The 16,749-nt window shown below is 47.4% G+C and overlaps 1 protein-coding gene across 1 annotated transcript in view; it reads left to right on the top strand.

Annotated features, from left to right (window-relative positions):
- MTHFD1L (methylenetetrahydrofolate dehydrogenase (NADP+ dependent) 1 like) overlaps window positions 1–16,749 on the top strand; it is a 175,756-nt gene that overhangs the window by 132,612 nt on the left and 26,395 nt on the right. The window contains exons 25-26 of the mRNA XM_058664618.1: window positions 1,478–1,585; window positions 4,430–4,582. Of these exons, the coding sequence (XP_058520601.1) occupies window positions 1,478–1,585; window positions 4,430–4,582 (261 nt within the window). The remainder of the gene's footprint in view (window positions 1–1,477; window positions 1,586–4,429; window positions 4,583–16,749) is intronic.

Genomic DNA, 16,749 nt, shown 5'->3' with positions numbered 1-16,749 from the left:
TATCTGCACAATATTGAGTCTCTTCTTCCATAAACAAGTGTTTTTCTCCATTGCTTCAGACTTTTTCTGTTCTCCAATGAAAGCCTAGCATGTCCTGTACCTTTGCTTCGTTTTTATTTGTTGCTTGTTGAAATGTCCAGTGTTTAAGTTCCAGACCACAGAACAGCTCTGCAGAAGTGAAAGTGTAGCAATGAAGAATATGTGTTGCATTGCTCTAGGGTTATATTATGGCTACATAGTAAAGAGAACTGTCTTTTCTCTTGGGTAACTCTCCTGCCTCTAGCAATGGTGATTCATAAAAATATACACTTACCATTGCCACACAAAGTTCTTGAGGCCTCCACAAAAAGTGGAAGGAAGATATCCATGAGGAATATACACCATTGGTCATGTGGTCCTGTCCGTCAGCACACAGTTCAGCAGTCATTCATCAAACACTAAATCCACTGACTGCATTATGCCACTGTTTGTCAGACCACATTAAAATTAGAAATGGCTTTGTCAAAGGTTTGGCTTATATTGAGACATACTTTCTATATTCCTTTTCTGTTGAACTAATCTAATTTATTAACATGGCTCTCCATATTTTACTGATAATCTGCCTCCGAGTTTTCCATCTAGCATTACGGAAGTCATGCCACTACAAACTTATTTGCCCATGCCTAATCTTCTCACATTTTCTCCATGTTGTCTGATTTCTCATTATTTGCTAAAACAGAATAGATCCAGCCATGGTCTTTCCAGTAGAGTTCAGTCACATCGACATTTATATGAAATTCTCATGCTATTCCACCTAACAAAAAATGTACTTGTTCTTTAGTATTGCTGCTTTCTCTGGTGTAATCTCATGAACCCGTGTTTAGACCTACATAAAAAGCAGCAGTAACAATTCCATTAGGAGACTGCTCTTCTAATGTATCAGACTGCTAAAAAGCATGGTATAGGCCACATTTTTTTAAAAAATATCTACAAAGGAGGCTTAATGTTGTGGCATAATATGTTAAACCACCATTTGCAGCATCAGCATCCAATATGGTGGCCACAGCTACTCCAGTTCTGACCCAACTTCTGCGAATAGCCTGGAAGGGCAGCACAGCTACTGCCCACATGGTAGACCCAGATGAGACTCTTGGCTAGCCTGGCCCAATCCTGGCTGTGGCAACCAGTTGGAGAATAAACCAGCAGATGGAAGATCTCTATAACTCTGCCTTTCAAATCAAATAAATCTTTTTTAAAAAATGCTGCAAGAGATAAAAATAGCTAACTAGATAAGCAGCTTCTAAAATGAGTGACCATCTGAGGTTTCTTGTTTGTAGATAACATCTGATCTGGAATTTTTGGTACTGTAAGAATGGATATTGTACTTGAGGTGGGACTTGGTAGTGAATTGTAAGCTATTCTGAAATCTCATTAAGCTACCCCTTAGTTCTCTAACTAGGTTAAAGTTAACAATGTTGTTATTATTTGTGTTCTCCAGCTTCCAATTGTGGAAAAGATAAGAAAGATTGCCCAGGCTGTCTATGGAGCCAAAGATATTGAACTCTCTCCTGAGGCCCAGTCCAAAATAGATCGTTATACTCAACAGGTAAGAGTGGCACCTGAGGAAAGAATCCACCTCAGGCTGTCAAAGTACTTTCTCTGACTTGAGGACCCATGGTCAACAGGGGACTTCAAAGAGTGGGTGGAAATGGAATTTAGAAATAAGCTTATTTGTGTGCAAAGGGCTTTGAAATCTATACATACAAAAGGATTTTTAAAAGTTCATGGAAAATGTATATCATGAAAAAAGCCAGTGGCTGGCTTTGTGGCACCACAGGTGAATCCATCACCTTTGATGCCAGCATCCGGCATGAGCACTGGTTCAAGTCTAAATTGCTTCACTTGTGCTGGTGCGCTTGGGAAAGCACTGGAGGCTGCCCATATGCCCGGACCTCTGCCACTCCCCAAGTACGTGGAAGGCACAGATGGAGTTGCAGACCCCCAGCTTCAGCCTGGCCTGGTCCTAGCCACAGTAACCACTTCGAGAGTAAACCAACAGATAGAAGATCTTGCTCGCTCTCTGTAACTCTGCCTTTCCAATACATACAAAAAGAAATATATCTTTAAAGAGAAAAAAACTCTCATGGATATACACACTTTTTGCCCCCATGTAAACCTTTCGATTGGATTTTTCCACAAACTTTCTGAAAGTATTCTCATCTACCTCACCAGCTGAACTTCGCTTCATTCTTCTTTGTAGCCAACAGAGATTGAAGTAACAGAATATTAGCTATATCCAGAACATGCTGGCGAGGTGAGGGACATGTTCTCCCCTAGCTGCATCGCCGGCTTGTGTGATTGTGGTTGTGGATGGCGTCCATGTTTGTATGTGATGTGACATCTGTAATCTCTTCCCCCTCAGCCAGAGATATGGAAATTGCCATGCAGGGTGCAGCATTGGGACCCAATTTAGATGATTTGTGATATTTCACTACAGATCTTTTGGTACCTTCTGAAAGTTAGCAGGTGCCATGGTAGTCAATTAGGAACACAGCCTGTGCATGTGGGGAAGATTTGCTTGCTTCCCCTGCGGGTGGCTCCTTAGTTGTTGCTGGATTGTCTGGCAAGGCCAAAGGCTCGGTTACATTCCACATGTAAGGGGTGACACAGGCAGGTGAGCCAGCAGCCATTATGGTGGCTGTGATCTGGCCCATCGTGATCCTGGGACGCCAGCTCCATCGTGGGCTGCTCAGCCACTCTGACCACAGAAGGCCATCCAGTTTGATGAGATAGGAATCAGTCCTTGCCACCTGAAATGACTTCATGATGAGGAGCGTTACTGTCTTGGCCTATAATCCCCCAACATCCTAATCCTGTTTCTGTTGTATATGACCAGTCCCACGGCGAGCGCAGGGTGCAACAGAATCTCTCTGTGAGTTTCCCATCAATGCCCTTGGCTTATTCTCCTGTCAAAGGAGCCCCACACACTGCTCCACACTCTGGCATTGCTCCCTGGTGAAATGTTCACCCCTGGGCAATGAACCACATAAAAGAAGGATTGCTTATTTGTTTTCCTACATGAGGAATGCAGTGTAGGACTATCGTGTCTTCTGCTGGTAAGTCATTTCTCCTGCCTGTGTGTGTTAAGTTCGCCTTTTATGAAGTAAGAAGATCATAGTATGTGGCTTTTTTAAAATCAACATTATTCATAGAAAATACTTCAGTGTTTGATTTTCAATAGCCAAAACTCTGGGCACCATTTCTGTAAAGCAACTGTTATTGTTCCTCCCTCACCCCCTGCCCCATGCACACAGACACACCAAGGAAAATGCCTAGGAGCATCCTCTTAGCATCCAAACGCAGGGATTTCAAGAAGAACAAGGACCCCGGTACTGGTCTGAACTCCTCCAGATAGTTTGGGGTTGAATCATAAGAAATTCTAGCCTGTGTAACTCTCTTTACTCTGTGCCCACCGAGGGAATATTCCCTAAAAGTTACATGTCAAGTGAGCACTTGCAGCTCACTAGTACGGTCTCTGAAGGAACACTGTGTGCCATTTCATCAGAACCAGGCTGCCAGGACACTGTCCTTTGTGTCGGACACCACATGGGACTTCCCGCCCTTTCACCTCTGGCACTCTGGGTCAGGCACAGACTTTGGTCCTTAAAGAAATAACAGGCTTAAGCACTGACCTCATCTCAGTTCTTATAATGTAATCACAGATCAAGTAACTGTGACTCATAAACCAGCACAAAGGAGCCCTGTGGGGTCTCGACGGATTCCAAGAATGAGTGAACCACGGAACCAAAAAGCCTCATCATGACGGAGCCTTGCCTCCAGCTTACCTTTCTGCATCCCAGATATTAAGTCTTAATATCTGCCACCACCATGGCTGTTTGGTCCAAAAATGCTGGGCTTTCCCAAAAACGTGCCCTTGACCCTGTGCCCTCTCCTACAGACCCTCCAGAGTCAACAGCAGACCCCTCAGCCTGCTCAATAAGCCGTGGCCACGGAGTAGGTTCTCTGCTTGGCTGCTTGCTCATGCCTATGCATAGTAGCATAACAATCATCTGTGGCTTCACTTTATACAATTTCAGTTATGCAGGGTCCACCACAGCCCAAAAATATGAGATGGAAAAATCTGGAAATAATTTATGAAGTTTTACATAGCCATTATAAGAGAACATTATCAAAATGGGTCTATTCTGTGTGATTACTTACTGCTCTTATTACTTCATCTTGTACTGAACCCATTTAGGAATTAAACTTTCTCCCAGGTATGTTGGTACCACCTGCCGTTTCACACATGCACTGGAATGAGCCCCTGTGGGGAAGGAAGGGCTGTTTAACAAGTAGTGACTGTGTGTGCTTGGAGCCATCATTCAGTTGCCACAGCGACTGCACAATTGAGACATGTCCATCACTGCACGTTTCTTCTCCTTTCCTACAGGGTTTTGGGAATTTGCCCATATGCATGGCGAAGACCCACCTGTCTCTGTCTCACCAGCCTGACCAAAAAGGTGTACCACGAGATTTCATCCTACCCATCAGTGATGTCCGGGCCAGTATCGGGGCCGGCTTCATCTACCCTTTGGTTGGAACGGTAAGTGACACTGTCCCGACGCCCTCTGTCCTGTGAGCTCGTGATGCCTGGCCTCAGGTTCTCTGCGCACATCACCCATCAGGAAGTAATGAATAGGATCGCTGCTCTGCCGCCACTGCACCTGCTGCCATGATGATTTGGATTCTTATTTTTGTTTGGTTGTTTTACATCAGTGTCCAGGATCCATAGAGTCCTGAGACAAGGAAAAGTGGGGGAGTGACTTGAGGAGTTCTGGTGTTTGCATGGCTCAGTGCTTCCCTTGAATGATAATATGTGGCTCAGAGTGGGAGAATGGGGGTGGCTTCCCACTCCAGACAGGACCAGCCCATCCACACCAAGCATGGTGGGAAGCTGCTTCTTACTCCTGCCTTCTTGCTCAGTATGTCAAATGGGAAGCTCTGGCTTAGAACATATGTGAATATCGTTGTAGACCTTGTCATGATGGGGCCACTTTTCTATTCTATGATCGTTGTGTTCTTCAGGGTGGGAGGGGAGATCCATGAGATGATTAGAGACACAAGAGCTTACCAAAGGACTGACGGTCCATAATGGTGAACTCTGCACATACAATACGTTCATAACAAATTGTTTGTCATGAACTATGTATCTGCACTATGCAAACAAGTAATGGTTGGAGAAGTGCAGAATTGTTTCCTTGATATTTATACAGTTTGTCTCAAATGGGGCAGAGGGTTTGCAATAAGCACTTTGTAAATGGATTCTCTCCGAGTGTGAGGCGTGAGGATTCTAAGAGTAGCCCAAGTGAGAAGTGTCATTCTGATCACAGAGGCTTCTCTGGCTGTCATTGGGAGCCAGGGAGGACAGCAGGCCAGGTGTCATAGGTGGAAGAAGAGGACACAAAAAAGTGCTTCATGAAGAGCTCGACTTAGGAGCTAGACAAAGATTAAGCTTCTGCTCCCAGGCACAGAAGCCTGGGAGTCCCTTGCTGGAGTGGGCCCGTGTGGCTGGAGCTGGGGAAATGGGCTGGGGTAGCAGTGTGTCTTAAGGAGCTTGGATTTCCTTCCATGTGCACAGCGGAAGCACCAATAGGTAAGGAGGCCTTTCCTTTCTTAGTACGTTTATTTTATGTAAGAAGGAGAGAGTGGGTCTGAGAAAAGAAGCTGTGGAGGCAATGGGTAGAGGAGTTAGACGAAAAAGAACTAGACCAAGGAGAAGAGTTGCATCAGCTCGGGCCAGAGGTGGTCAGAGTTGGCATCACTCTCCCAGGAGTACAGAGGGTGGAGGTGATTCCCTAGGGTAAGCTCGTTCAGCGGACTGGGTAAAGGAGCCATGCTTGCTTGGAGAATCAGAAAATGATGCCATCCGTTGTGTAGAGAGCACAGGAGGGTGGCAGAATTGGCACAGGCAGAGAGATTGTAAAGGAGGAGAGCACCACACATGTACACAACCCGCTGCAGCAGTGGTCCTCAGGCCTAGCGATGAACTGGCAGGCACAGGGCAGGCAGAGGCTGCAGAAGTCCAATGGCAAGTGGTTGAGAACTGCTGGCTGGAGCCAGGGCTGGGGATGGTGCTGATACAGGGAGAGGGCATGCAATAAAACAGGTCCACTCTCAGGCCTGTGATTCGGACCAGAGTGCCAGGGTTTGGTGGGGAAGAGCTGACCACTAAGAGCAAGGCGGACACTCTGGGGCCACAGACATAGTGTCTATTGTGATCGTGGCAGTGGGTCCATGACCAGGTGCGTTTGTCCAAACTTGGGGCCTGCACCTGCGCGCTCTGAAGGCTGAAGGTTACTGTTCATAACCTACATGTGCACCTCAAGGCCCATGCCTTCATGCCTAAGAGCACTCTCTGCCATTATGCTGTGGCAAGAGCCCCCACTTCAGCACCAAGATAGCCCAGCAGTGTGAGCCCAGAGAGCAGGACCTGCCCAAAATAGAGCAGGAATCTGCTGGCGTCCAAGAGGAGAAAATTCACCCTGTTCACACCTGGCCTCTCTTGCCTGTACACATGTGGAATCTTGCTGCACTGGTTCACCCAAGTTCACTCATTCTGTTCTTTCTTTTTATTTATCTTCCCAAAAATTTATCTGCTTATTGGAAGGGCAGAGTTACAGAGATGGGGCAAAGAGGTTTTCTTTCCTCTGGTTTACTTATCAAATCGCTTCAATGGCCAAGGCAGGGCCAGGCCAAGGCCAGGGGCCTGGATCTCCATCCACGTGGGTGGCAGTGGCCCATGCACGCAGGCCATTCTCCTCTGCTTTCCCAGGTGCACTAGCAGGGAGCTATATCAGGAGTGCAGCAGTCAGGACTCAAACCAGTGCCCACCTGGCATTCTGGCATCACAGGGGGTGGTTTAACCCACTGTACCATAATGCCAGCCCCCCACTGGTTCATTCTGAAAGTGCATAGAGGCTCTGTGTTCAGAGGTACAGGAACTTCCTAAACATGAAGTCACAAAAGCAAATGGTTTGGTGTAAAAATTGTGATTTGTGTTGGTACCTCTGCTCACTTCTGAGCACTTCATAGACACTTAATAAAAGTCACAAAAGAGCTGAAAACCTTTGGGATCCCTATACAAGCACATTGGATGTACTTCTTCCCTCCACAGTCAACATCATCACATGCAGCCCCAGGTAAGGGCTGAGACAGTTCTGGAAAATCCAACCTCTGTCCACTTGCTGCATCTGGGTGCTGAGCCGTCCCTGAGCCGTGACTGTTGGGAAATGAATGTGTAGAATAGGCCTGCAGGAGCAGCTGCTGCACTTCCCCCAGGCTGTTATCTCGTCTCTGCAGCGCCCAGCCAGGTTCCTCCTGTGGCCACACACAGGACACCGTGAGCGTCAGCAACTGTGCTAAAATCCTCCCGAAACAAGCGTGCGCTAGGGGTCAGGAAGGAAGCAGTGCCGGGCTGCAGGAGTTCCTGAATCTCAGGAAGCCGACCCTGGGAGACCGCTTTCTCTGACAGAGCAGGAAGCCGCGTGTGCGTGGGACAAGTGTACTGCCGAGGCCAGGATCTCCTAATAAGGGCTGGTATTTACTTTTACTTCCCTGGACCCCGTTCTGGGCCCTGCCACGAGCTGCTGAAGTGCTTCCAAGATTCATCACCCATGTGGGAGAGAGTGTAGCAATTTCCTGCCAAGATGACCGAGGGAGCAGGAATGGGGACACTGCAGGTGGGAAAATCGTAGCGTAATGAATCACTAGGATGCCTAGTCACTCAGTATGTGCTAATTAGAGTGCCCTTGAAATATGCAGTCATCTGTCCACTCCAGAAGGGCCGACCTGACACCTCAAACCAGAAAAAGCTGCACTTACTCATTCATGCAGCAAATGATGATGAAATACCTTCAGCATTGCAAGGTGGTAAACCACATGGAAAACAAGAATCAGTGCTTCCTTCCCAGGTCACACGATAGACTCTAATAAATAAAACCATACAAGTAGAGAGTGCTGGGGGCTTTTAACAAAGGAATGATATCCCCCACCCCAGGTAAGTCCTTAAGCGGGGCAAGGAGTCCTTTCCCCACCACACAAGCAGGACTCTCCTGGAACAGTGGCTACCTTCAATGTGGCTAACTTTGGGGGGGAGGGGTCACATAGAAAAATGCTGGAAAGTTCAGTTTTCTAAGCACTTAATTTTCTCCATCTTTGTTTGTAGGCCGTTGCATGGTTTCATCCCGTTCTTTTTAGTTACTGCTTTATTTGGCATTGGTCCACACAACCAAACCACAGTAATGAAAGTCATTAATTGGTGTGGTGGCTTCGTGAGTACATTCTGCTTCCCCATGCTGGTGTCTGGAGGTACCGCATAGCTAGGTCCCTTCGCTGTGGCATCTAAGACCTCAGGTACCTTATAGCAATAAGGAAAATGCTGTAACGTACGTGCTGGAAGGAGTCAACATGCCCTCCCAGAAATAACTTGCTGCATTCCTAAGAAGCTTTTGGTGGCACTGGGCTTAGGTATTCTTTCCAGCATATTCATGAAAGCCACAGCATAGTAGAAGATTCTTGACTAACACAGTGCCACTGGGTGCATCATCCTCTAAGAAATCATTCATCAAACATGGATCATCAAACTGGAAATGAAAAGCAAGTTGTTTTTAAGATTTTTTTCCAATGCTGTATTCATAAGTCGCCAGTTATGATGCATTTCCAAAGTCCTCTCAAAGCTTATGATTTACCTAATAGCTTTATAAAAAATAAAAGTTCTTTAAAAAGCTAAAGCTTCCTCTTCCCCTCCAAGGAAAGTTTAGCAGGTGGTCTTGGGCTTGTGATCCCATTGTTTTGATAGCATCCTTAAGTTCCTATAATTTACAAGGACTATTTAATCAATTGACATAAATTTCACAGTGTAAAAATACTAATGTGTCAGCAAGATATGTAAGGCAATATTATTGAGAAATCAATTACATTCCACAAAGAAAAGGACTAGAAAGGTAACACCGCAAGCCTTAACATCAGACTGTTATATGATGGACAGAGGATTTTCTTGACTTCTCTCTAGAGTCCAAATTACCGCACTGGGCGTCTTGTCACCTTTACAACAATAGCTGAAGTTGGGGGTAAGGGGGATGATGGGCTCCATCTTGGAGGAGATGTTTACCTGGGGCCAGATAGTTTCAAGAGTCCATGACATCCCTGGGATGTCGACTCCTTGAACCCTTGAAATCTAGGAGAAGGGACAAAAGAGCTAGAGTATCCCTTTGGGAGTGGCATCCTACGGATTGTTAGTCTCATCCTGTCCAATGTGAACTCACCCTGAGTTCTACCAAGGAACTGCAAAGATCTTTTTTCATGTTAATTTGTCCCTGAGCCTTTCCTGCCTATCATTCCAGGGGTGGGAGGTTGAGAGGAGGCAGGTGGCTTTTCTTTAGGGATAATGTGTTTTTCCAAAACAGTTGGCCTGGAGAGGCATCAACCAAGTTTGGATTCTTAGCAGGTGTTCATTTGAAGTTAGCTTTTGGTGCACTTCACTGTTTCCTTTGGCATCACATGGAAGCTAAGTGAAGTCCTGGCTAACTTAAAAGTAGCAACCCTCTTTCTGAGACGGGCAGGGGAAGCAATGTTAAGCCTCAGTGGCTATTTATGATAACAGTCTGAGCTGGATTGTTGGGGTTAATCAGGATCCGGGTTCACCCAGAAGGGGCCAAGCTGCAGCTTTATGTGGTGTGTGTGTGTGTGTGTGTGTGTGTGTGTGTGTACCAAAGTGTGGCCTTCTGTATGGACTATTGGTGCTTCTAACTGCCTGATGGATAAGGAGAGGTGGACAGTAGGCCTGGAGCCACTGCAAGAGCCTGCTGGTCAGAGCCCTGGGGTCTGCCTGCACTGAGGTCATCTCTTCCCAGTTTCCTGGCTTCTGTCTTCCCACAGCTGTCCAGCTTCGGTCTCTGAGCTCATTTTGGGGCAGACAATGATAAGGCAGCACCATAGGCCTGCACACCAGTTTTACCTACCATCAGGGCTGACCTGGGTTGCACCCCGCACAGTGGGGAGGCTGTGCAGGGACAAGGGACTAAACAGTCAGTGGTTAGTCATGCAGGTTTTGTAACTGGCATGGTCTTTGTGTCCGTTCTGAATGACCTGACCCTGGCCACGTCTCTGGCCAGGTGCAGCCCTGATGTCACTGCCAGACTGAGGAAAGCAGGAAATTGTTAGAGGGTGTTTGAGGAAACCTGGGATGTTACCCACAACCAGCCTGAAGAGTTCCCGGATCCTGGGTGGGAGGGAGCGGGTGGAAAAGGAAAGCTGTGCACACCCAGCCACGGCTCTGCTGCCTTGTACTCTCTGGGGTTTCACTTATGCTAGCTTTGTTTTCCGGGCTCCTCCCTCCACTGTCAATTATGTATCGAGCTTCCTGCTAGGTCTGCCTCAGGTCAGTGCTGAGCGCATCTCTCCAGGCTCGGGGAACTAGCCCTGCTGGGCATGCGTGGGCACACATGTGCTTTCCCACGTCAGACCTGAAATGCAGGACTGCACATACAGCCAATTACGTAGGGAGACAGCAAACACGCATCCTGCAGTCATGCATGCTGGCAGTGACGCAGTAAGGGCCCGCCATGGGGTCAGTCCCGATGGGGCTCCTGGGCCCCAGGATGTCCCTGGGGAGCCTAGGGGCAAGTGATTCTATGGAATTGCCTGCAACCCCCCCTCCCCTCCCCGCTCGCTCCCATCCTCCCAGAATAAACAAAAACTTCTAACTGCTTCTGTGGAAGTCTGCAGGTCATCTCCCCATCTTTGGGGGCTCCCGGGGACTTGGTTATAAATAAATCTGAAGTCTGTGTGGTGGGATTGAATCAGCCGGCATGGGGGTGGGCCTCACCTCTGAAACCCTGTGCTCCTGGGTGCCTCGGTGGCCCTCCCTCTCCCCCACCCCACCCCCTCCTGCCCAGCCACTGATGTCTGCATCACAATTTCCTGCTTTAGCAGCCTGGACATCCAGGGTTTCCACTTAGTGCAGGTCCCCACAGCGTGTTTCCTGATTTCTTTGGGCCACGCCTTGCTGAGGAAGACAGTCCCTCCACCCAGCTGGCGGGAGGGGGAGGGGTGTCCTTCTTACCTTTTCCTCTCCGGGGCTTGTGCAGGGAAAGGAAGGGGACCAGCCTCACGCTTGACTTCTGGGAGCTCTGTATCACCCACCCTGTGACTCATAAAGTGATGTTCTCTTCTCTGACACGGAAGGTCGTCCAGGTCCTGTCCGTTCATCTGGAAGATCTTTTGTTGCGTATTTGTCTTTAGGATAAATGTAAAGTGACTTTAAGTGAAACAGTCCTCCACCGGGAAATGCGCTGAGTAATGATGGCGAGGATGTGTGTTCTGTTGAGCTGCGCGTTTAGCCCACGGCTACTGAAGCCTGGGTATTGGTTCATAGTTTCCTCTCAGCTTGCCTAGAAAGAGGCTCCAAATCCTCTTGTGCCTAGACTACAGTTAGCACACTGATCTCCTGTTTTTTCTGTGGATTACTGGAATATTGACTCATTCCTCTTCCATTTCTCTTGGTAGCCTACTTGTCTTCTTTCTCCCATTTTTGGTTTGGATTCATCACATGAAACTGATAGCAGAAACACCCCCACCCAGCTCAGAAGTTCTGAAAGTTGCCTGGCACTCATGGAATCTTTTTCTTCTGCTATGCCTCTTTATACTTTGATATCCCAACGTTTGCATAGAATGAGGCAGCTAAGCAGTTTATGTAAGAGAAATAAAACTAATACAATCCAAAGTGCCAGTCTTGCAAATGGAGTATCCAGGCCACCTCACTGTCAGATTGAGGATTTAGAGGAAAAGATGCCCAATACAAGACACTGAACAAATGGTTATTTTTTGGAACTGGACCCTTAACTTGAAAGGATGTACAATTAATCCTATCTGGAACTCCTGCCAGTTTGCGAGCTTCAATTAGCCATCTATAGATATCAGCTTGCATAAAAGTGGTTGTAGTAAATGCTTTTGGGAAAGTTCAAATTAGGTTTAAGAAAGTCATATGTGTTGGGTTGAGTGATCAAGTGAAGGAATGTTGTGGTGTCTGTAAGACCCCAGGTTGAAACTCCATAGCCACATTGCAAAACAATTATAAGAATGTTCTAGATGTCTCCCAGGTCATTGGAATAGCAATTCCACAATCTGCTAAGGGACACTTGGAGCCTAAGGAGCTGAATCCGTCATGTACACTAGTCTCCTAAAACCCATCTCAACCCCAAAAGGCAGTTGCGTTTAGGACCTATAAATCTCACCTGCCATGCTTCCCTGCAGTTTCTACAATCTATCATCCATTTCCCAAAGTGAGCTGTGCTCCCCTCTGTCTGTGCAGTTACTCAGGCCCCCAGGCCTTTCCAGGACTGAAGTGAGAGGAATCATGCCCTATCACACTCTCCGGAATATCTTTACCCACCTCTGCATATGGGACCACCAGCCTCACCCCACTAAGTGTCCTCTTGCTTTGAGAACTGATCTTACCTAGCGGTGACAAGGTCTTCAGTTCTGTTACCCATCCCACCATTGGAAATCTAGAACTTGTTGTGAGAAGTGACCAATTGAGAACAGCATTGCCAGTAGTAAAGGAATTTACCAGAGTACTCAGATGGAGTGAGCAGAGTTAAAATTATTAAACACACTGCCAAGGAGCAGTGGACGGGACAGCTAGAGGCTGCCTGCTACATGGAGACTGCCACCCAAAACAGCATACTTGCAAGTACTGTTAGTAAGGGTGAGCTTTTCCCCATGATCCAACAGGCTTTCCCGGGTGAGTGATTTGCATTTCTGGGTAGGGCTGAGGAACCTACAACCACCATTAGCTTTGAGATTTTCTTTTTGGGTTTTCCTGGGTAACCCTCCCCAGAACCTCCCTTAGGAACTGACTAAAGGTACCGGTGGCCAAGCTGGTCTTAAATTCAGCCTTTTAGGACCAGTAACCGGGCCCTTCCTTCTGAACCAGAAAGACTTTCGATCCAGGTCCTCTTTTTTTTTTATTACTAGTAGTAGCCTTAAAGGTAGGCTTGCAGATCCAACCCCACTTTGGTTCTCTCAAGGGAGAACACGTTTGTTCTCTCACGTTTAATACGGGCACTGCTGTGACTCACGATGTGATGGTTTTCCCTACACCCTAAGCAATTCCCCAGTTGATGCCCATCAGGCATCCTGTTCTGTCTATGGAGTCAGGTCCCCAGGTTGAGGGTTCAGTCCCATAATGCTCCCCAACATCAAATGCCAGTCACAGTCCTGAGCCCCTTGTTCCTCTTTTCAGTTGGCTAAACAAAATGGACTTCCCATGACTCCTTCCTTGGTTTCAGTTGATTTGCTAGGATGGCTCATGAACTCAGGAAGAACATTCCTATTTACTGGTTGGTTCTACAGCCTGCAGATGGAGAGGTGCCTGACCCTGAGAGACCCTGTCTCTCAGGGTCTGGAAAGGCTCCCTATGTCCCTGTGAAAACCATCAGATCTTATTAAAGAGTTCGGTAGAGCTCATCTCATCTCATCTCTAGCCCTTCCCCCAACCTTGCCTATAAGTTAGTGGGAGAAACCCCTCATGGAGTCACTGAACTCCTTGGTGACTGGCCCCATCTTGTCACCCCCTTGGTAGACATTTAGTGTTATCTGATGAGCTCATTGTGAATCACAAGAGACATTCATCACAACCAAATGCACTTCACACCTACCACAGTTGACTAGCTTGGTGGTGCATCCAGTTGTTTGCACATTGTCAGTGTGTGTCCCAATGTATTATAGTCCTCATTCTAGGTGGTAGCATCATCATCTTCATCATCATGGCCTTTTCCTCCTGGCCAGACTCTCCCAAATGCATGTGGCAAAGGAGCTCATGGTTCCTGACACCAGCACTGTCAGCCTGCACAGGGTCACAGTCTTCTGAGATCTCTGCCTGAGGATAAGCTACAATTGGGACATCTTGGTATTTTTCAGTAGGTCAGTTGGTGTACGTGCAGAGCTGTGAGGCCCAAAACCTGTTGTCACCTTCAGGAGGCAGCAGGATGGGGGATAAATAAGTTGTAAATATGTGAAATTTTAAAGCAAATACAGTCAGAGCAGTTTGCTTGCCAAAAGGAAGGTATACATGAGAAGTGCAGGAGGCATGCAAAGGGAGCCAAGACCACCAGGGGTGTTTTGCCAAGGAGATTGGGGCTTTGGAGACAAAGTAGAGCAGTGCTTTCTGGAAGCAAGGACTGCCAGGCAGTAAGCTCCAGCAGGAAGGAGGGACTGAGTTCAACACCTTAAGGGGCTTATGCCAAGGCCAAGGTGAGTAGGATTGAGCCTACTATGGGGGAGGGGAGGAAGTGTTAGGTGAGCTGGAGACTCAGCACAGTGCAAGTCAGCAGAACTGACAGTTGACAGACTGATGAGACAGCCCGGGGATGTGAGGGAAGAGCCACGGCAGCCAGTTGGCCTTGCGGTGATGTGATTGGCGGGCAGGTGCCATGTTGAAGCAGGTGCCTGTCTGATAGTTATGTCCGTGTGAGCCACCAAGACAGAGAAATTTGTTTCTGGAGTTCAGGAAGGAGGCCAATTCTAAAAACAGGAGGGGCTTTAGAATATTCTTGAATGTCTAGTGTGGACTGAGACTATTAAGATGGAAACCTTCTGTCCTTGCCTTGGAGACTATTGCTGGTGTAAGGGTGGAGGAGAAAGGGGATTGAGGACTAATCTAAGCAAGCAGAATGCTTCCAGATGCAGAGGGACACAGAGGAGGGGGACGTTACCTCTCCTGTGTCCACAACCTCACCCAGAAGTGCTCCCAAAGTGTCCCTGTGGGGAGTATGGAACTGGGTGATGCCTTTCAAACAGGGCAGGGGGCAAGAGCCTGACCCCAGAGCACACTGGAGGCCCTAGCTGGGAGTTGCACTGGACCCTAAAGGCAGTTTGGTGAGGCTCAGAAGCACCTAACCCAGGCAACAAGGGGATAGAAGCATTGCACAGCTGTGGTCTCACCATTAAAGCAGGCTGGGAACTTTGGCATCACCTGTCAGGGAGAAAGATGCTGGCTGCTGTTTAATGTGGTTTCTGTGTGGACTGTTGGAGCTTTCTCGTGCTGCATCACACTAAGAGAGGCTTGCCCTTCAGGTCAGTGGAAAAATCTTTCCCCTCACTTGAGGCTCCAAGCGTTATTTGTCTGCCTTGGACAAGTATTTGTGGTCTGCTGTGGTCCTCTGCTCTCAGCATCCTTTCTGCAGTATCTTGAGTGTTGTGTCGCCACTGGGACCAGTAACCTGAGTTTCCATCATCTCTTTTTTTATGACACAGCTGGTGCTATTTCCAAGTGACAGAGAATAAACTTGTCATCAGTGCTATTAAACCCCAGTGAGATGTGAAACGTTCTCCTTTGTTGCTTTGCATCCATGAGAGGTGTAAATCCTGACCATAATGCTCATATTAAGACATATCCTTTGTGCCAAGAGACACCTCTCCTTCCTCTCCTAGGGACTTTGTATAAAATCTCAGTCCCCCAAACTGGAGGGCTTTCCATGCAGCATCTGGTAAAGCTGGCGCGTCCTCCACACAGAACGCAAATTTGAATTTAGCGAAGTACTCCTTAGTGATCCTTTATGCCACCCAAAGACAGGCTAGTTAAAACTGCTTTTCACTTGGATAAAGATCGTTAAGAGGTAGCTGTGAGTTCTTTTGGGTTTGTGATCACTACGGCCGATTTTTCCTCGTAATGCTGTTGGACAGCCGGGCGAGGTGGCATGAATTTTGTTAAGTGTCTCATAGAGAATGGGCTGTGCTCCTGTTGAGCAAGGAGTGGAGAGAGACCCCGGTCCACCTCTAAAGGGGATCCCAACAGGAAAGCCACCCAGCTTCTTGAAAGCACTTTCTATTTTTGCTCAGTTCCAAATCTTTATTTGAAGCAATAAGTGTTTCAAACAGAGTAACTTGCTGCAGCCACATCCCTAGAGAAAGAGCAGATAAGATTTCACAGAGAATTAACACAGTAAAGTTTGTGAATCCCAACTTCAGATGGAATTCTTTGGGCAGTAAGGAGTTAAAGATACACAGAGACCACAGCGGGGAAGCCATAGCCCTGACCTCGTAAGTCCTTCCCCAGCAGTCTGCGAGTACACACTCGGGCCATGGACAGTGCTGCAAATGTTCCAGTTCATCCAAAGTGCACACGTCCCCCTTGCAGCTCGCTCCAACATCCTGGCTCCCTCTTGAGTGTTGTCAGTGTGCAGACACTACGAAGTCATTACTTTCCAAAACTCCACCAACCCCACAGCTCTTCCATGGTGAATTTTTCCCCCTGTATCTTCCTTGTTGAGTACAGGAAGCGACATCTCTAGCTTCAACTAATGAATGCTTTTTCCCTATGTGGAGTGTGAAATCCAGAAGAAGACTCGTGGCAGAGAGGGCTGCAGATAGAGATGTCTGCATCATTCAGACCAGAATGATGGTCCCCAAATGAAGTCCTCCTGTGTGTCTACAGTGCTTTAGTGGCTTGGAGAGATAAGTGCTGTGTTTTGCAGGAGAAGAAAGGGAGAAATCAGATGTTATCGAGCATAATGTTAACAGTGTAAAAATTCACAGGAAAGCAAGCAGGAATAAAAGGGTGTTTAAATTAAAATGATAATAAGAATTGAAACGGTAAGCAGAGGCAACATTTGGTGACAGGTGGTGCTCTGAGCACTTTTTGATGCTCACACTATGCTTCCATTTCATTGTCCTTGTTTGCATACGAGGAATCCAAGGCATGGATGGCTA

Source organism: Ochotona princeps, chromosome 1, assembly GCF_030435755.1.
Source record: "Ochotona princeps isolate mOchPri1 chromosome 1, mOchPri1.hap1, whole genome shotgun sequence".
NCBI lineage: Eukaryota > Metazoa > Chordata > Mammalia > Lagomorpha > Ochotonidae > Ochotona > Ochotona princeps.
This window is presented reverse-complemented; position numbering and strand designations above follow the sequence as displayed.